The sequence below is a fragment of the Saccoglossus kowalevskii genome, chromosome 7, assembly GCF_978046115.1.
Source record: "Saccoglossus kowalevskii chromosome 7, keSacKowa6.1, whole genome shotgun sequence".
Taxonomy (NCBI): domain Eukaryota; kingdom Metazoa; phylum Hemichordata; class Enteropneusta; family Harrimaniidae; genus Saccoglossus; species Saccoglossus kowalevskii.
The window spans coordinates 3,090,253-3,112,724 of NC_140647.1; the positions used below are offsets into that span (position 1 = coordinate 3,090,253).

Sequence of the window (22,472 nt, forward strand, 5' to 3'; positions counted from 1 at the left end):
TAGTTGAGGTGGTGAGATAGACAGATTAATTTCAAATATGTTAACTAGTCGATGTAGTGAGACAGACAGATTAATTTCAAATGCGTTAACTAGCTGATGTGGTGAGACAGACAGATTAATTTTTAAATGTGTTAACTTGTTGAGGCGATGAGATAGACAGATTAATTCCTAATGTGTTAACTTGTTGAGGTGGTGAGATAGACAGATTAATTTCAAATGTGTTAACTAGTTGAGGTGGTGATATAGACAGATTAATTTCAAATATGTTAACTAGTTGAGGTGGTGAGATAGACAGATTAATTTCAAATATGTTAACTAGTTGAGGTGGTGAGATAGACAGATTAATTCCTAATGTGTTAACTAGTTGAGATAGTGAGATAGACAGATTAATTTCAAATATGTTTACTAGTTGAGGTGGTGAGATAGACAGATTAGTTTCAAACGTGTTAACTAGTTGAGGTGGTGATATTGACAGATTAATTTTCAAATGTGTTAACTAGTTGAGGCGATGAGATAGACAGATTAATTCCTAATGTGTTAACTTGTTGAGGTGGTGAGATAGACAGATTAATTTCAAATGTGTTAACTAGCTGAGGTGGTGCGATAGACAGATTAATTTCAAATGTGTTAACTAGCTGAGGTGGTGCGATAGAGAGATTAATTTCAAATATGTTAACTAGTTGAGGTGGTGAGATAAACGGATTAATTTTCAAATGTATTAACTAGCTGAGGTGGTGAGATAGACAGATTGATTTTCAAATATGTTAACTATTTGAGATGGTGAGATAGACAGATTAATTTTCAAATGTGTTAATTTGTTGAGGTGATGAGATAGACAGATTAATTTTCAAATGTGTTAACTTGTTGAGACGATGAGATAGACAAATTAATTCCTAAAGTGTTAACTAGTTGGGGTAGTTAGATAGACAGATTAATTTCAAATATGTTAACTAGTTGAGGTGGTGAGATAGACAGATTAATTTCAAATATGTTAACTAGTCGATGTAGTGAGATAGACAGATTAATTTCAAATGTGTTAACTAGCTGATGTGGTGAGACAGACAGATTCATTTTTAAATGTGTTAACTTGTTGAGGCGATGAGATAGACAGATTAATTCCTAATGTGTTAACTTGTTGAGGTGGTGAGATAGACAGATTAATTTCAAATGTGTTAACTAGCTGAGGTGGTGAGATAGACAGATTAATTTCAAATGTGTTAACTAGTTGAGGTAGTGAGATATACAGATTAATTCCAAGTGTGTAAACTAGTTGAGATAGTGAGATAGACAGTTTAATTTTCAAATGTGTTAACTAGTTGAAGTGGTGAGATAGACAGATTAATTTTCAAGTGTGTTAACTAGTTGAAGTGGTGAGATAGACAGATTAATTTTCAAGTGTGTTAACTAGTTGAGGTAGTGAGATAGACAGATTAATTCCTAATGTGTTAACTTGTTGAGGTGGTGAGATAGACAGATTAATTTCAATTGTGTTAACTAGCTGAGGTGGTGCGATAGACAGATTAAGTTCAAATGTGTTAACAAGCTTAGGTAGTGAGATATACAGATTAATTGCAAGTGTGTTAACTAGTTGGGGTAGTTAGATAGACAGAATTTCAAATATGTTAACTAGTTGAGGTGGTGAGATAGACAGATTAATTTCAAATGTGTTAACTAGTTGAGGTGGTGAGATAGACAGATTAATTTTCAAATGTGTTAACTTGTTGAGGTGGTAAGATAGACAGATTAATTTCAAATGCGTTAACTAGCTGAGGTGGTGAGATAGACAGATTAATTTCAAATATGTTAACTAGTTGAGGTGGTGAGATAAACGGATTAATTTTCAAATGTATTAACTAGCTGAGGTGGTGAGATAGACAGATTGATTTTCAAATATGTTAACTATTTGAGATGGTGAGATAGACATATTAATTTTCAAATGTGTTAATTTGTTGAGGTGATGAGATAGACAGATTAATTTTCAAATGTGTTAACTTGTTGAGGCGATGAGATAGACAAATTAATTCCTAAAGTGTTAACTAGTTGGGGTAGTTAGATAGACAGTTTAATTTCAAATATGTTAACTAGTTGAGGTGGTGAGATAGACAGATTAATTTCAAATATGTTAACTAGTCGATGTAGTGAGACAGACAGATTAATTTCAAATGCGTTAACTAGCTGATGTGGTGAGACAGACAGATTAATTTTTAAATGTGTTAACTTGTTGAGGCGATGAGATAGACAGATTAATTCCTAATGTGTTAACTTGTTGAGGTGGTGAGATAGACAGATTAATTTCAAATGTGTTAACTAGCTGAGGTGGTGAGATAGACAGATTAATTTCAAATGTGTTAACTAGTTGAGGTAGTGAGATATACAGATTAATTCCAAGTGTGTAAACTAGTTGAGATAGTGAGATAGACAGTTTAATTTTCAAATGTGTTAACTAGTTCAGGTGGTGAGATAGACAGATTAATTTCAAATGTGTTAACTAGTTGAAGTGGTGAGATAGACAGATTAATTTCAAATGTGTTAACTAGTTGAAGTGGTGAGATAGACAGATTAATTTCAAATGTGTTAACTAGTTGAAGTGGTGAGATAGACAGATTAATTTTCAAGTGTGTTAACTAGTTGAGGTAGTGAGATAGACAGATTAATTCCTAATGTGTTAACTTGTTGAGGTGGTGAGATAGACAGATTAATTTCAATTGTGTTAATTAGCTGAGGTGGTGCGATAGACAGATTAAGTTCAAATGTGTTAACAAGCTTAGGTAGTGAGATATACAGATTAATTGCAAGTGTGTTAACTAGTTGGGGTAGTTAGATAGACAGATTAATTTCAAATATGTTAACTAGTTGAGGTGGTGAGATAGACAGATTAATTTCAAATGTGTTAACTAGTTGAGGTGGTGAGATAGACAGATTAATTTTCAAATGTGTTAACTTGTTGAGGTGGTAAGATAGACAGATTAATTTCAAATGCGTTAACTAGCTGAGGTGGTGCGATAGACAAATTAATTTCAACTGTGTTAACTAGCTGAGGCGATGAGATATTTGTACACAATCAATATATTATAACATAAACTGTATTGCCATACAAGGCCACCGCCCCATAACAATCTCAAGTATACATTTCTTGAAAACAATAATAATAATACATTATAACATAATTTAACTGTAATATAAAAATACTGCCCATCAAGAGGTTAATTTTAGTGTCTCTGATCTTAGCTTAAAAGCTTGATACAGGAATTTTGACAAATTACAAAGTGTAATGGGTACCTCACTTGTCATTAATTTTATGAAAGTGTGGTGTCTTTGGTTATGTAATGACCAACGTGGTAACAGCTCGTCTCTGTAGGCCTGGAATGGGACATTCGAAAATTAGGTGTAATTCATCTTCAATTATTCCGCTATTGGATAATACACATTTTCTTTCAAAACGATCTATATTATGCATACGGCCAGATTCTATTACTAATTGGTGACTCGAGCAACGAAGCCTTGGTAAATATTTCCTATGTTTGTTCACACTTACACACAGTTGAACATTCTTCCCACCATTCCTGTTGCCAAGTCTCCCTAATTCTTTGAGCAAAATTTGCGAGGAATGCAATTTCATTGCTCACCCCTTGATTGATCCACACTATCCGAAAGCCATACCTATTCAAAATATCTCGAATATAAGTTACCCAGTTAATTTTACCACCTTCGTCTTCCCGTACTAAAAGCAATCTTATTTTCTTCCAAAAATAATATTTTTAACCACCATTTGATACATTTAATATATGTGGTAGTAAAAAATGGGTACCGTCCTAGTTCACCTAATGCACTTAAATTTGGGGTACCCCTTTTAACTCCCAGAAATATTTTACAGTATTTATAATGGACCCGCTCAATACATACCTAGACTTAGAAGTGGTCCCTTATTATAAGTATTTAGATATTGTTTTCTTTAGTAGGAATGTTTGGCACAAAGCTACAGAAACATTATCAGACCAAGCAAATAAAGCTCTCCATATTGTTAACAGATATATGAAAACAAATAATTTATATTTTATAATTTTTGATCTCATGATATATCCAATTCTCACTTATGGGTCTGAAGTTTGGGGATTTAAGAAGTATGAATGTATTGTATAAACACATATGTGCAAATTAAAATTATAATTAAAACATTATATTACTAATGATTTGAATGAAATTGATACGTAAAATCTTCAAAAAAAAATCTTAATTTTTTAACAGAGCATATTTGGAGTTCACACTGCCCTTTGTGGTACCTTTGTTTCTTGTTTACTTCTTGTTTTTGCCGCAAGCGGACGCTCTTCACAAGTCATTCCTTCTGGGTGAGTATGAAATAATAATGGTTCACACACTGGGTAGTATTGTGTTGCAATAATTACCCACATTTGCTGACCAACACTCAAATTAACGTCAGGAAGAAACTACAATACAAGGTAGTGATGCACATACTAAGAATAACTCACGAATGCCACACAGTGCAGTCCTTAAACTCAAGACACTTGAGCGACATCGCGGCACACATGTTGCCAACATTTTGGCACCGGCTATTTATTCTATGTAGTCATTGTATAGTGTGCGAAAACGTACACACATGCTGTGGCCTTGATCTTTGTTCCCAAAGGGTTGCTGTCTCGTATGGTGGCATATGCAAAATTTGTGCCAAATTTGTAATCTCTGCCAAGGATGTGATTTTTTATCTTTAGGTTATACCACCACACATTTGTATTCATTTGTATATACAAAATTTACATTTCTGTTTATATATTACCAAAAAGCTGAAAAGTGACCAAATGTATAAATGTCAAAAAAACCGGTTCATATTACATGAACACTGTGTGAAATATAAACAAAATGTCAATAGGTCAAAATTCACGAGAAAGTAAGTTTGTTATATTTCTGAAAGTAGGTGGTATTGCCTTTTGAATAACACCAAATACAATGTAAAACAGAAGTTTAGAATAAACACACACACAGGCATATACAGTTCAATGGTGTCGTGTAAAATGTGACCGATTTCAATGACACGTGGACACTTCAATGAAGTGTAAAAGTTTGAGTGGTACATACTGTAAATGATGCAATATTAATGTATTATAGGATACAAAAGATCCTGACACAAACATACAGTCAACACACACATTGAACATTACATGAACTATTCACACTTGTTGAGAATTAGTCATGTGTATCATGGTAAATCAATAAAAACTGCTTATTATGTTAGATTATGAAATAATTTGAGAGAGCACTCAGTGAAATGAAAACTGAATATTGTTAAAGTACAAGTTAAAGTAGTGCTGGGTGTATTGTGGACGAAAAGACTTAATCCGAGACAGTAAGTGAATCAAGCCCTGTCCTGTTTACGCGATAGTTTCGTGTGCCCTCGTAATAGAGTTACTTGTTAGAAAAACAAATAATGTCATCGGCATATGCAGTTAGATTTGTACTTCTGTGTGGCTTTCGACTCGTGTAACTCTGGTTTTGAATTTTCATAGGCAACGAGCATTATTGATATTATTAATATGTGAGAGTGAACATAAGTTTAATGGCACTCTATCGAACACCTTCTTCTGTCATGACATTTTGTGATGACGTCACGTCTCTTTCCAGGCAGCGATGTAATAATGGCTTTTCTACACGATACAGGAAGTTCGCCATTCTCGGTCGAGACTGCATAAACCTGGTATAAATCATTACCTACGGTTAAAAAAATGTTGTGTTATCGTGCCATCCGGCCTCTTCAATATTATTCTATGACCCGTATATAATATCAAAAGAAAGAATGTTGATGGAATGTCAATTTATCTAACAAGGCTTTATCATCATTAAGAATATCATTGAGACTAAATTGTGTGTATTAATTGTTGTTTATAATTGCTGCTTATTTTAGCACTACTATATTACTACTATATATTACTATATTGCACGGTTAGTCTTTGATAGTCAGTTTACCAACATCCCACCAAGGATGTAAGGTTTTTCCCAGTAGTCACAAAGCATACTTACAATAAAGAGGATGTTAACATTAACAAAACACCATTTGACGTAATGGTCAGACATATTTTCTTGTGGCTCAATTATTGTAGAATTGCGATGTGCTTTGTAAGATATGTAAGAATATGGCTTTATCATACCATCGCGTTATGTTCGTGTACTGCGGCTGAATGGGGAGAATAATGACACAATGACGAGCAAACAAGTACTTTGCTGAGACATGAACAACAATAGATCCAGCAAAAATAATTGAAAGCAAAGTGCTAAATAACCAGCAAAATATGACATCATAATTAAGATTAACTCTCATAATGGAGTTAGTTATATAGACTTTTCATGTAATTATGATACATACATACATGCAATGTATGACATTAATTAAGTAAATTGTCGTAAAGTACCCTCTCCCGATTGCAACTATAAATACAATACTTAGTTGACTATCTGGTGAAAATAAATAGTTTCGTTTATCATGTTGTCGTGTAATGTTTGTGGAAACAAGTCCCTTCATACATACAGTGACTGTCACTTACTACCTTCACTATCACCCTCTTTCAATAATTCAAATTATTAACGTTTTAAACTTATAAAAAGACTGATAATATACCTCCACTATACTGTTGAGAATTCATAACACTCTTGTGATACTGATAGTCAATCTATTTTGCATTAGGGGACCACATTACGCTCCACTACAATTCCACCGACATTTGATCTTCAAAAACACCCATTCTCGTTCATACAAATATGTTTTGTGAATTAATAATGCATGAATGAGATGCTATATGTTGCGGAGATGCCTCAAACGCCATGCACGCGGCGGTGTCTATTTTGGTTGGTAATGGGGTTACTATAATTCTGGTCATCGAGGAGATGCAGTTTTATACCGATGTTTAATATTAAAGCTGTGACAATCATGTTGAAGCCATTGACATTTAAACTCAAATAGAAAGAAAAGTGCAAATATGAAACATGACATCGTCAAAATATCGACTGTAATCAATGTCTATTGTTTCTAAAAACAAACATTCAATGTACAAAACGAGATGATTATAACACCGAGTCGATGGAACGAATCCAGACAATGCTCTTCCTCTGGCGATTGTAACAATATCCCATATGCATTCGTGCAGCTTACACGTTCAGCATAGGCTAAATCAGTCGTATATATTCGTGATTAACTGAAAAAAAAAATTCGACAGCAAAATGCAACACAATGCAAGCTACTGCATTCAGTGTTGATCGAAATAAAATGATCGCATCTGAGAGAGTATAGCTAAGTTTCTATATGCATATATTCGCAAACAAGCATGCACATACTCGCAACACGAAATGAAACATGCATTTCCGCCAGCTCTTACCATAGAAAACGACCCGTATTCAGTGTATATTTCCCTCCGGCAACTCATTCAGTAATATATGATAGTAGCTGACACAAGAAAAAGCCAAAATGAAATAGAAAAATGAGATAATTATAACAGTGTTTACCGACCGTCATCGGACTGTGCTTTCCCTGTGGCAAACGTAACAATGTCCCATATTATGTTCGTGCAGCTTACATGTTTCATATAAGCTAAAGATGGCATCAGTCGCGTATATTCGTGATTAACTGAAAAAAAACAAGAATATGCAGACAACAAAACTTTTAAAGCAAAACTCACACAATGCAAGCTTTTGCAATCAGTGTTATTGCTCGAAATGAAATGATGGCATCTGAAAAAGTGCAGTTGTTTTTCGACGCGTTTATTTCCAAATAAGCAAGCACATTCTCGTAGCGTGGAATGAAACTTGCATTACCGTCATCTTTTACCACATAAAACTGCCCGTATTCAGTGCACATTGTCTTCTAGCAACTCATTCATTAATATATTATAATAGCTAACACAAGTAACGAAATAGAATAATGAGATAATTATAACAGTGTTCACCGAACGACATCGGACTGTGCTCTCTCTTCGTGGCGAACGTAAAAGTATCCTATAATATCGTGCAGCTACCATGTTTGATTTGGATGATGTAACTATGAACGGCGTCTGCATATAGTTGTCTTCATTGGTTATTAACTAAAAAAGGCAACAAGACCAGCAAATGAAATTACTTATCTGAAAACTTTTTCAAACTAGACAGTATGTATCTAGATTCATTTTATTGACATTTAGGTAAGTTATAATATGACGGAACGCCATGCCTCGTTCTGACCTTTGTGGGTATGAACAATATTTTCTTTCGCTCGAGAAAATAACGATGTCATAGCATTCTGTTGTTATATATGTTCACAGACTAAACTTGAAATATTTATCAATTACTCCACAAAATTTGGTGAACAAATGGTTGGGGTGGATTTGAATGTATATATTCAAGGTGAGTCAACAGGAGTCTGTCATTTGTTTGACTAATACACGAATATGCATATTGATATGTTGCATTCATATGAGTATATGATATATGTTGTATTGTAATGGAACTGACCGGTTTACTGGTTCAACAGCCAAATCACGCGACCATGTGGGTCTGCATGCCTGCCTTCGTCAACAGAATTGTTACATTTATTTAATGCCAGTTCTACTTACAATTGCCTTTTTGTTGTAGATTCTATAAAGAGATTTTGTTATAAAGCAGTGCCATTGGCGTACAGTAGCGTTAAAGGCCAACATTATAATAACTTCATTCACTACTGAACCTACGACCAGTGCACAGCCCTTACAATTATCATCAGCTGACATTCCACCAGGGAACACAAAATTGCGTACACATCACAAGATGATACGTTCCATGTACATGAAACGGTAAAAAAAGGTCACATAAAACCGCAAGTTACTCAAAGTTAATATTCGTTGTTTTCCTGACTGTTCTCGGGCATAGAGATTGCTCAGAGCAATAGTCACACAAAACTAAAATTCAGTCTTCAAATATACCGAAACAATAACAATTTGCATCGCAATAATTAATCAGAATTGTAAATAAAGGTGTGTACTTACATTATGTGTGTTATAAATTATATGTTGAAGGCTAGATGAAAGAGATTTTAAAGTGCCTTAGCCAGTCGTCATTCTGAATTTCCCATGCAGTTAACTAGAACACACCTATGATGCTTTGCTTCATGTTACATTGATCTCATGTGCAAAGAATGGATCAGTAAGTTATTTTAGGCAGTCAACTGACCAGTTTCTGGCAGGGGCTTCAATTGTACATATGTTTTCTCTACAGGATATTTTGCAAAGGTTTTGACTCTTAGATCTAAACATAATACAAGTCTATGCGGTGAATTTTGCGCAAATTGTGTGCAGAGATACGAAATTTACAAAGACAAGTTCAGATTTATATATTGTCAACAAAGTTTAGATACTTTTCTTGGCCAAATACAGTTTTAAATTTGTTATATGTTGAAAGTTTAGGTGATTGATATAATTTAGTATGCCACTCTTTAATGTCAATATCCCAGGATCTTTGTTTAAATATTGCAATAAAATTTTCAATATTGTTAACACCTTGGTTATGCCAAACATAAAAAAGGCCCCACGAAAAAGTAATTGTTACACGTTCAATGCCCAACATAAACGGTCGTTATTAGCCTCCGATTTCTCATACATATAGCACTGATAAGGTAGACGAGGTAGAGGTAGATGTCTAAAAGATGAAGCCAATATTTGACAATTCGTACCAGCCTACAGGAGCGTAGGGTGTGACGCTCCAATTCGTCACGAATAGCAGACATTGGGGGAATGATTTGATAAATTATTTAACAAGCGTTGGAGTTCAATGGGTGAACTACTAAAACGGGCTAAGTCATCAGCAAATAATAAATATGCTTGACTGAGTTACCAAGATTATTAATAAAAGAAAAGAAAAGAAGAAACAATGGAGATATTACACTATCTTGTTGTATCCTTAGTTTACAGTCAAAGAAGTCCGTTACACCACAAGGTGAACAGACACATGATTTTACTTTTGAATACAGAACCCGAAATAATTTACCCTTGATACTAATCTGGGCTAATTCAAAAGTTTATAAAACAATATATAATGGTTAATGCGATCAAACGCTTTTTGAAAATCGAGAAATAAACTTTACACTCTACCACTGAAATAAGTGACTCTAAAATATAGATATTATCCACAGTGGAATACAATTTCCTGAAACCACCTTGTTCCTCAACCAACAGGTTATGAAGATATTGATGGAACAAGATTTAACACACTTGCACATATCCATAGGCATTGTTGTGCGTGAAAAAGACTCACAACAATATTTAAAACTCCAAAACGACAATGTTAAAAAAATTAAAACATGGCTCAAAAACACCAAGATTAGAACATCCAAATACACACAGGACACACCTGAGAAAAAAATGTCTTGCAAAGCATTTAAATTGAACGGGTCATTGGTTGTTTAGTGGCATGAGACCAAAAGCTGTATTTGATCTCTCTAAAATTGAATGATTTGATTGGGCGCGCCAAAGAGCTGGATCCAACAATCAGCGTCCCTGTAACAACAGCTCACTTTCAAATTTAAATCAATTTATATTGCCGTCTTATATCACATCATAGCGTAACTATGACTTTGCGTTCAATTTCACAAGAAAACGCACCAGCGCACGCGCCGTTGTGTTTAATTTCTTTGATAGTCGATGGGAATTCTGCCAAGGTATAATGGCGAGGCGACTGCCGAATGTGTTTGTGTTTATATAACGTCACATACATAGCACAGAGTCGATGTGAACTAATAATGGTAGGATTTCAGATAAGAGGAGAAGGGAATAAAACCTAAGCATGCTTACACCAATACACAAATAAATATGATGACTTCAAAACACCAAATGTGTTAAGATAAAAAAATTAAAGTCACGTGCTCGCCGCCAGATGTATTGTAGTCGTGATACTGAGAGCTATTTTTTTCACATCATACAGCGAATAATGGAATTATTTTATTATGAATATCATTGTAATGACGAAGACAACGAGACACAAAAATTGCTATCCGCTATCGCTTCACTTGAAAATTGGTATTATCATCATTTGTATTTATTTATATATGGCTATAGGCAATGTATGCACCGGCGAGTTAGTTGCTGCATAAGCGGGGAAATAAATGTTTATTGTACGAACAAATTGCTATCAGAATTATAGAAAACCTAATAATAATGGGGTTTGGTAGTTCTCTGGGGCAATAAAATTTTATGTACTTTTTGGAATCGTGTCTTTCCAAATGTTAGGTGTGTTATATTACATTTTTGGAATGAACTCATTTCAACATTCATGAACGTTGAAATGAGTTCATTCCAAAAATGTAATATAACACACCTAACATCGATAAATTCTTCTCAAAAACAAATTTGAAGTTATATTTGTGTGTGTGGTCTAAACATTCCGTCAATCGTAGCAACGGCACCCCCTTTTTGTCCCAAATTATTTCTGCTAGAAAACGCTTTGACAATAAACGGCACATTTAGATCACCAGAGTAATGAAATCTAGATGGAACGTGTCTGGCTGTGTTTTGTATCAAACGTTTTTTTGTCACAAACATGTGCGAATTGGCCACAGGAGTTTTAGCCTTCATCGAGAAAATTACCCGAGTATCTAAGCACTTTTCCTGGTAAAACAAACCCACGCCACGCAACACGACATTTCATTTCGTACATTGTAATGTTTTGTTAATTATTTTCCCCAGTGACTACACCGTCGGGCAATATAAAAGGCTAACTGTAATTGGCTGTAGTTTCTACGAAATTTGACTACCTCGTGCAGATATTGATCACCAAAAGCAAATAAACCTGATTAAAATATGAATGATGCGAATTACAACACATAAACAGTGTTACAATACCATCTCTAAACCCGTTCTTCATTGACATTAATAAAAGTGCCCAAGTGGTAATATTGTCTCGAATGCAGTTTCTCCGGGCACATCAAATTCCTGGGAAATAAAATAGTGGAACACATAAAAAATCATCAATTTCAGAGAAACATGCTCACTTGAAATAAATATACTCCCAATCCAATTCAATCCTCGAATTTACATATATGCACTACATCCATTCTATTTCATCCATCTTTAACTTTTCTATCCGTCAAATTACTTATTTCATCACTTTTAAAATCACCGCCTAAAACGGGAAGTGCAGTATTTTAAAACTATTTACATGTATATGTAATGAATGGAGGTCGCTACAAATAACCATGCAGTACATTACTGTTGTTGCGGTCTCCATCAATTACAATTTCCACACGTTCCACACGGAGTAAAAATATCATCATATCTTCTGGTTTATTTAGTATAACTTCCGGTTCCCTTCCTTCCTCAGAAAATCTAAAGGCAGCATTCGAACCAAGTTGTTGTTGCTTCTTCTTCTCAAATATGCCACCTGTCCGTATACTCTCGATAGTGTAATTCAATCATTGAATGAGCGAGCGCACAACATAAGTTACCAGTTACCAGAACACGCAACATAAAATAGTGTTCATCGTGAATATCGTCGTTTACGAAAGGTATCTTAAAATGTTTGCAATGAAGTAGCAAAACAAACAATTGTTCAATATTTGTTTTCATTTTGCATTTATTTTATTAATGACATCTCTAAATGACAGTCAAATGGTTACGTACTATGAGAGACTCATTAGAATTGTTTAGATTGTACGCAAATTTGCACAGGTGTGTAGTAATCACCATGTTAGATTGTAGCTCAGCCAATAGAATATTAGTTATGAAGAAAAGGAATCCAATGATTAGATCACAGGGAATTAACGCCTGTCTGCGTCTTTTAGCTTACTAATTCGAGCATTGGTAATACGACCGTGCATGTTTATGTTTGTGTCGGCTACTAAACTTATGATAGGTACATGGTAGGAACATGCGCAACATACATAAATATATACAGATGTTTACTATTAAAAAATACAAAATTCAATAAATATATCGTTAAATGAATAGTATGTCAGCTGACAATGGTGACGTGTTTGAGCATTTTTTCTAATAAATATGTTGTTTGCTCTTGATAATAAGTATTGTGGCTATTCTAGATGCATACCGTAGACTGCATAAGTGTCCTGTGTATGAATACTTATATATTCGGATGTTTTATGTTGAAACATTGCATGTTTGTTCGTTTTTGAAGAGCTTCAAAAACAGTTTGGAAGAAAAGTGTTTTAGCTAATTGTGTACACTTTATATAAATAAACACTTATGAAATATGCATAGTCGGGTATTGTATCTTTAATCATTGCATGTGTATTTGTTTTCTGAAGTGATTCAAAATAAAACAAAAGGGAAGAAAAGTGTGCCTTATACATTAAAACTTTGTGAAACATTCATAGTCTGATGTTTTGGGTTGAAATATAGTTGGTGATTTTGCTTTCTGAAGTATATCAAATTGAAAAGTTTAAAGTTAAAATTAAATGCGGAAATGCTCAGATGTGATTGAAACTACAATCACCGTTCAGCAAATGTGGAGTATCGACATTCGGGTAAATAATTCACCACGTGTCTCGATTTCCAGTTGTAAGACCAAGACCATATTTCCGTACTTACAATTCTTCCATAACCTGGTGTTTGACTTAAAATTATTTTCTGAAAGTAATGTCATGACTAAGAAAAATAGCAAATGTTTTCATAATTTTACACATGTTCTTTGTGTGACAAAACCTGTGTAAAGTGAAAAACATGTTCGACCATGCCTATACACCTATAACACCCACGTGGTTTTATACTAAATATTCCAATACTTTGGTAATTTATAACTATACACGTTTTTCATTTTAAATTAATATTCTTAGTAAACAAGTTTTTTTATATTTAACATATAATATGAATGGTGTTCATGGTTTTGTGGCTTCAGTTTAATTGTAGTATTGTGATAAGATTAATTTTACAGTATCCATTTTAAACTGGGGTTCAAAATCAGCAAATGAGCTGAATCTATGTAGCTTTATTGTTGAATATAAGTGCTATTTCCACCTTTTTGAGTTGTGCATATATTGTTTGTTTTTCATATTTTTTGAAACACCAACGTATTGGCAACAATATGTATGTTCCTTGAAGGAAACCTCAGATTCATGACTTTTTGTAATCTACTAAACACGCGTGAACTATACATGCCCAAAACAATTCCAATATTGGATACTAATTCTTCCACACTTTGAATCAAATTGTTTTTACAGTATGCATTTCGTTAAACACTTGATTATTTTCTAGAAATGAAGTCTTTATTAAACATGTTCAATCAAGTTAACTGTAATTTAGCACTTCAGGTGTCTCTAGTTTTGAAAACCACGGAATGTGTTATTTTGTATTAGTGTCTCAAAAACGTGTAGTTTCTATTGCAGCCCCATAGTAGGTGAAACTGGACAGACAGTATTTAAGCGAATAAATTTTACTCCAAGGCCAGAGTGTTAAAAATGTATGTTATATATTTTTGAAGAATTGAAAAAGAAAAATATCATTTGATATAATTCGTTGTGAATAATGCTGTATATAAGTGGAAACAATTCTGATCAATTATTATGTGGTACACATAAGACAAAGACAGTAATGCAATTGCTGGTTTAAACGAGAAGTATAATTTTTAACATAAATGAGAAAACAAATATAATATAATATAATATAATATAATATAATATAATATAATATAATATAATATAATATAATATAATATAATATAATATAATATAATATAATATAATATAATATAATATAATATAATATAATATAATATAATATAATATAATATAATATAATATGATATGATATAATATAATATAATATAATATAATATAATAAATTTCATCATGTAAAAATACAATGGACAATGTAACAGAAACACAAAATAATAATAAACCCAAGGAAATATAATATCCCTCTATCAGATACGAAAGACATAATTCAAGGTAATATAGTAGATATATTCCTATATACACAAGTGCGTAACAAAATGAGGGAACATGTCAGCTACAATCTTTCAACAAATTTTAACTGCCGAAATTTTCAATAATAATTTTTTTGTTGAATCAAATATATACAATTGCCAATTGGCTTGACCAACATTACTGGGTAATTTGAAAGTTATACTGTTGCAAGTGATTAATTCACCGGGTATAAACTTAAATTCAATAGTTACTTTTTCTGGAGTTTGTCAGTCAATGAATTTATTATGTAATACACCACGAGGAAAAGTAAGATAAAAAACAACATTTTTTTGAAATAGTTCAGTAAAAATGAAAGTAATCACTAATGATAATATTATATTGGTCTGAAAAGAAGCATTACCTAAGTTAATTATCATGCAAGCCACTAACAAGTAAAGAAGTAAATAATGCAATACAGATATTAATATATCACTCAATATTAAATATATATCTAGTTATAATTTGTAAAAAGTGTTTAGAGAACAGCCAACATAGAATTATGAGTAGTTTATGAATTATTGATTTGCATAATACGTAACATGATCACATCAAAAATATCTGTTAAGCCGATTATAGCACAGGTCCTACGGCGCTATCAGTGGGTAGGTTTTTACATTGAATTTGCAGCCTACTAAAACACCATAAACAATTCTGGTACTACAAAATTGGATGGACGCGTAAAACGTATGGTAAGTACGTAACAGTGGTAACCTAGAAATTCCCCAATACACGATAATTACTTTCTATAGCATAATCCATGGCGGTGATTGAAAAGCCATTCTGACATTGTCATGGACCCAGGGTTAACTGTTGAGATATGACATAATTTTCTATAAACCAACAGTTGCTTTATTTGTTACAAGGCTTAATAAAACAAAATAACGAGGAATCCATAAGTAGTCTATGCTCCCATTTTGAGAGAAACACATCAACTAAGTTAAAACAACACAATAATGTGCAATTTACGTGTTGGTCGCGACTTAAACAGAGTTTAAGCAATCCCACCACATGAAAAGAATTTGTAAATACTATATTGCGTGTGAGTCTATATCACTCATAGCCGACTGTACGGTACTAATCTCTTGAACCTGGCCCGCTTTCTTGCAGCAGAGCTTCTCAAGACAAGCTCTTTGGAATTCATCATATTTGGCCGCATATATGATCGGATTGACGCACATATTGATAAACGCCATGGTGACTGTGAACTCATGCAGTGGACCCTGGACAACCCAATACTGGTTGAAAGTCAGAAACCACAAGCTTACACCAAATACGTTTGGTATCCAACAAATGAAATACACAACCGCCACAACAAATAACATTCTGATAATATTCCATCTGACACGTCCATTGACTTTGCTTCTCGCAACACCTAGTGTATTGGTAGTCATGGGTGCCACTTTCACTGCTTGCCATATCTTAATATAGCAATATACGATTATCGTGAGTGGGATAACAAACTCGATAAAAAATAATTCGATGCCCATATATATTCTATGTGCATCGTTTATCCAAGCAAACAAACAAGCCCCATTTTCATTCCAGTGAGTCATCCAGCCCCAGCACGCCTCTGACAAATACCCTACTACCCAAGCCATTATCATTGCGATGGTTACCAATCTTATAGTTCCTCTTCTGTGATGTAATATTGGATGACACACGCCAAAATACCTTTCCAACGTTATCAGGCACAAATTAATGCACGATGTATTCAAACAACCCCACAATAAAGTGGCCGAATACCAGGCCTTACAAATCAGGTTGCCAAACGCACCGTCTGGAATACCTACAGCCCCTGTTAACAAAATCGACACTCGTAATCCCAAGAACAGCAAAGAGCTGGTTAAATCGATACATGACTGATGCAAAATTAAACGGTGCGTAATTGATTTAAAATGTTTATCTGTCAGAAAAATGTAACAGACCACACCATTGCCAAATATACCTATAATTCCAATGAAGCAATACACCAATGAAATTATATCAAATCCTGTACCTGAAGTTTCAGGTTCAACGATAGGAAATTCTGTGGACAGATTATCAATGGTAGCCATAATCAACACATCATATTGTTTGAATACACTAGTCTTTATAGTGGACTTATAAAGAGAGTACTTCCCAAGTTGCGTGATGTCTAGCTTAGCTTTTGTGTTCGGAAAATACTTCTGGAATATCACCTCACCACGTTGGTATGCTATTGATAAAAAAAAACAGTTTACTGTAACGGTATTACAATAAGATTTGCACTCTAAACATCAATCGACCAATCAGTGGATTATGCGATGAAAAATTATACGAATAAGCGTTATTCGTTGCATGTTTTGCTGTGGGACAAACAGCTGAAAAGAATTAAGTATTGCGAAAATGTTCGCAGATTTTAATTTGAAAACAGATGAGTGTAATAATGTGTATTAGTTGGTCATCTCATCAAATATTCTGTAGATGGCAGTGCGCTAGAATAAATGAATACCCCGTTTGAAAGCACTGACTGAAATAACATACGAGGTTCACGGTCGTGTGAAGTCATAGATAATTTTGATAAACTGCAAAAATGTATTCTTCACATATATCAGTAATGTATTATATAAAAGAGACAAATTATAGCGAATGAACCAATATAAATGTGCTGAATCTGACGACGTATTAAATTAACGTAATCTAAAAAAGATCTCCCCATAATGCTACACATTATAGATTAGATAATCGAAATTACAAGCATATATACGAACGTATAAAATGAATCTGAAACACTGAAACTCAGATACAATTCCTGAAGGCAAGTACAAATTGGAAAGACATCCACTGAATTACAGTGAACACGATTGTCGTTGGCCTTGGATTGGAACACCAAATCTAATTGCAGTTCTTTAAAATGATTTACGTCACAAGGTAGCTTCCGTAAGTTTGATAGTACTTACGTTAACATCATGTTTATCACAACATATGTGACACTGAAACGCTCGTCTCCGAATTCCAGAGAAGTGTTTCTTCCTGATAAAAAAATATAAAAAAGTGTAAATATTGTGTAAATGGAATTAGTATGACAGCTATGGATGCTGCTCTAAACCACATACATGATCTCAACTAAATGGCACAACAAGTGATTGCGAAAGTTGTCATTCGGTCAAACACTTAATCTTGTCAAATCCATCTGGACTAAGCAGACTACACATAAAGATCTACAATACAACACATAGACATAGTCAAATAACACTGGAGTTAGCATTAAACTGTGAAATAAATGGAATATAAAGCCAATTCTTTAACCAACAACAGCTTAACGCCGATCAAAACTTGACTATGTTATTAGCGATACTCGTCTAGATTTGTCTTCAAACAATATGGTGCTGTTGAATTACATTTCAAGTCTCTTTCATAACAAAGACAATTCAATGCAGCTGTTACCTATCATTGAGACATGAATGCATAGTTTGACATGATAAATATATACATCATTTAGTCAGATTCGCTCACACACATATTCACAAGTAGGAGCTTTTAGAATATGATATTGCGTCAAGAAAAGGCCCAACATTTAGCGCAGTTTAAAAAATAAAATGACCAGCACAGTAATCAGATTGATAACTAATTGTTGTTTATCACCATGGAATCGCTGTGAAAAAAGTGTAATGTTAAACTTCAGTAGTGTTGGGCAAAGTTGAATGTTTGTTATAGATTGTACATATGAATAACGCACTACGCATGGGAATGATCCACTTCGATTGATGAACCAAGCAGACATAGGAATGTGCATCCAGTGGTTATATTTTACGCTGGACTGTAACAGCTCTTGGCAAGCGTACGACTAATCGACCAAATTAAATTCATTAGACCTAGAAACAATACAAGATAATGTGGAAATAAGATATCCAAGCATAGAACATTAAATTCAAGTCGTATAACATTATTTTTATTAGATGAAGAAGTGATTGGGGGCAGAAATTGCTTTGGTCTTTGGAACCAAACATTTCTAACCACAACTACCATGGAAGAAAATAACAACATTATCTGGCAGAACAAAAAATATTAGTTGGAGTAAATAGAGCCTCTGATGAGACCATGCCAATCCAGTTCACTAATGATTGGTGTTACAGCCATCACATGATGCAAAGATAACAATATAGCAAGAAGATAGTAGTGAGAAAAAGATGGAAATTAATGAAGATCAATCAGGACTTCTGGTTAACAAGTATAGTATTGCTGACCATAAGAGAAAGAGAGGATTATTTAAAGAGCACCAGGACATATTCTCAGTAGGTTAGACAACTGAGCAGATAAGAACAAAACTACAGTGTGACTCTAAAGAAACTGAATACCTCTTAATGTATGATACATAGTTAACAGCTGGGATGGACCGTGGTGCATTGAGGTGTTTTAAATAAGATGTAGACGAGTCTGAAGAAACAAGAGAAGTGTAGTGGGTTGGAAACCTCGTCGGGAAAATTTAACTTGGCTTGCCTTGTGAACTATTTTTGGAGAACCTTCAAACCATCTGGAGAGACTGCACTTGTCAGTGATATGCAGTTGGAAACTGCAAAAGGTGTCTAAAAACATCGAGCTGACAATTAAAAAACAACAGTGGGAATGTTGCCCAACCAATGCCTTCCAATATGGTGCGCAACACAACATGCTGCACAATTTTGCAATCGCCGTTGTTACAACGATAGTGGAATCCGTGTAGATAGAGTCGACCTGGGTAAAGGGGATTTCCAGTAGTTGCTCTCCCTCAACATATCAATTGACATGGCTGCCACAATTAAATAATTCTCACTAACAGTGGACTTGCACAGAATACTTAAAAAAGTGGGAACACAATTTAAAATCTGAGTTTCAGAAACACTCAAGTTACGACTGACATAAAATATAACGCGGAAAGCATTGTTATAACCAACCCGCACAGCATTCAGATTAGCTTTGGAATATACAGCCCAATACATCGTTGTACATAAAGTTTTAAATAGAGTCAACTTAACCGGCACAGAACACTTATTAAAATTACGTACCAAATAGTTGTCTCTTGCATAAAAATACTTCATTTGACGTGTTATGCCAAAGAAACAAAAATGCAACCGCCTTATTTTTTATGTTGCTTTAAATATACGTTTAATATGGAAGTACTACGGGCATATCACCTATTTATTGGCTTAAATATATTTATGTAAATGAAACTAGACAACAGATACAAAACAAGCGAAAAACGTATACTATTGAAACCATACTTTCTAGAATAAATTCAAAAATGTACAATTATGTATATTATATTATCAATATTTCTATTATATCAGTATTGGTGAATATTTTCTATGATAAATTCAACTACTTGTGACAGTTTACAATTGTATAAATACAAAATATATCTAAATAACATCGCCTTGAATTTAAAGTTTGCAAGTTTTAATCCTTAAAAAATTGTTAGTGATTAATATTAATATAAAAATTGTTGGTCTTAAAAAATGCGCGAATCCGTTCGACACACATTACGTACGTAGACTGCTGCAATATCCAAGTTGAATACGAACGTAACTGATATACAGATATATGTTAAGAATAAAAACACTTTAAATAAAACCCAACATACGATTTTATTGCAATAATTTTCAGACCACAGGATTCGAAGCTGACTTTGTTGGCGACTAAGATGATTTTCTACATTGCCACAAGTGTTCAGTAAAAATCACCACAAAGACGCGGCGGTCAGATTATTCTTTCGCAGTTCACGACGACTAAACTGTTAACAATTTAAGATTTTACATCCATCCACTCACTCATTATTTTAGCGCAATTTTGCGCCGATTATAACCGTGCCTTTCAGATAAATTATCAATCGCACACAATTACCACACAAAACTGTACATTCAATAGATACCCCAAACTCGTATCTTGTTTCTATACACAGTAAGTCTCAACACACACCATTACGAATACAATATTAACGACTTCCGTTTTCGTTGTTAAATGTTTTCGTCTTATGGAGTAAAGACATTTTTACAAAGTAAAATCATATTTATTGAAGTTATTGTTCATATGTGAGTTGTTGAACACACTACATATTTTATAATTTCAATCATCTGTTTCAGTCATAATTCAAGACAAAATATATTATATACAAAATTGTGTTTTGCCTCTGATTAATATTCCCGTGAAATAAGTAAATAATAAAAATATTATTGGCATGCACATTGAATACATTTCTAATGAAATATTCTTGGCATATTTCTGAATTCACTTGTCAAAGTCATTTGTTTTAGGGTTTTTATGACAAAACAAAACGAAAGAATTTCACAATGTCGACAAAAGAAAGACTTTATTGTTGTGTTACAACAAGTTTTCACAAAATCTTATTAAAATGGTACCTAACTGATAATACAATGATAAATCTAGTTTCCCGGTTAACGGTAATATGAAGTAAAACATTTTCATTTCGGAATTCGGAACAGTGATTTACGAATTGGTTACAGAACTTACCTAGATGTATTGTAGTATATATATTTTTTGCCAGCGACGTTTTATTCAACTATGTGGAGATTGCATGGCCAGTTGAACAATAATCTACTTTTTACTTACACGAGTTTTTCTGTTTTGCTGTTGTTATTTATTGTGGCTAACTGAAATAAAAGAAGGCCGGTCTTATGCAGAAATGAGAAACCGATTTTTACCAAGCGGTGTCAAACCGTTTAATAGTAATTAGAAGGTGTGGAGTAGTTTTAAATTAGTCTAGTCTTGACACGGGGTTTATTTAATGTTCACTTAATAAAATTCAAGAAACTTTTAGCTAGTTATGCGGCGGAAAGCGGTCACTAATTAGCGCAGTTGAAAAGATGAAACTAAAAAACTTGTTAGTTATTGAATAATCGCCATTTTGTAACAACACATGTCTGCCATGTGAGATATGCTAAGTAATTATACGATTCTATCTGAAACAAGTCGTGCTAATTACACCAGCATTCTGATCTTGCCATATCGCCCTAATCTAGATTGTAAATTATATACATGTTTTTACATTGTCGATGGTTTTGTATTACCTGCAACCACGAGATTGTAAATTGTGTGCTAATCAACGATATATAATATATATAAAGATACAGTGTTTTAAAGCATAAGTCAACGCACGCTTGTCGTGATTGCATTAGTCGCTGTGGCAACGGTGTTAAATTATGTGGTTGACTGTGGTTCCAATGTATTCACACGTCAATGCAATTTTCCGTTGTTGCAGCGGGTATAATCGTGTGGTCGATTGTGGCGTGAATGAACAAATCAATGAAATTTCCATGTGAGTCCAGTGTTCAAAGTGGTCACAGTGTTGGAATGTATCAAGGTAAACATTAAGCATGTATCCTAAACATTAAGCCACAGTTGACAAAAGAAAGATTACAGTGACAAACGCTTTAAAACATTTTAAATTTCGTAAAAATACATTGAAACCACAGTCAAAATTATGATTTAACACAGTAGCCACTGAGCAAACTTCAAACATGGAAATTTACATTTTCCCTGCCGCTGTCAATGAGAAAACATCAGTGTTATACTAAATCGATGCAACACCTCTGTATAAATG

At 33.7% G+C, this 22,472-nt stretch overlaps 1 protein-coding gene across 1 annotated transcript; it reads right to left on the reverse strand.

Annotated features, from left to right (window-relative positions):
- Window positions 1–15,945: 15,945 nt before the first annotated feature.
- LOC102809568 (somatostatin receptor type 2-like) lies at window positions 15,946–16,971 on the reverse strand. The gene has a single exon (XM_006818524.1). The coding sequence runs from the start codon at window positions 16,969–16,971 to the stop codon at window positions 15,946–15,948; it is 1,026 nt and encodes a 341-aa protein (XP_006818587.1).
- Between the last annotated feature and the right edge of the window lie 5,501 nt (window positions 16,972–22,472).

What these genes read in the sequence shown, in the direction of transcription:
- LOC102809568 (XM_006818524.1), bottom strand. Translation starts at nt 16,971, where the DNA reads ATGGCTACCATTGATAATCTGTCCACAGAATTTCCTATCGTTGAACCT.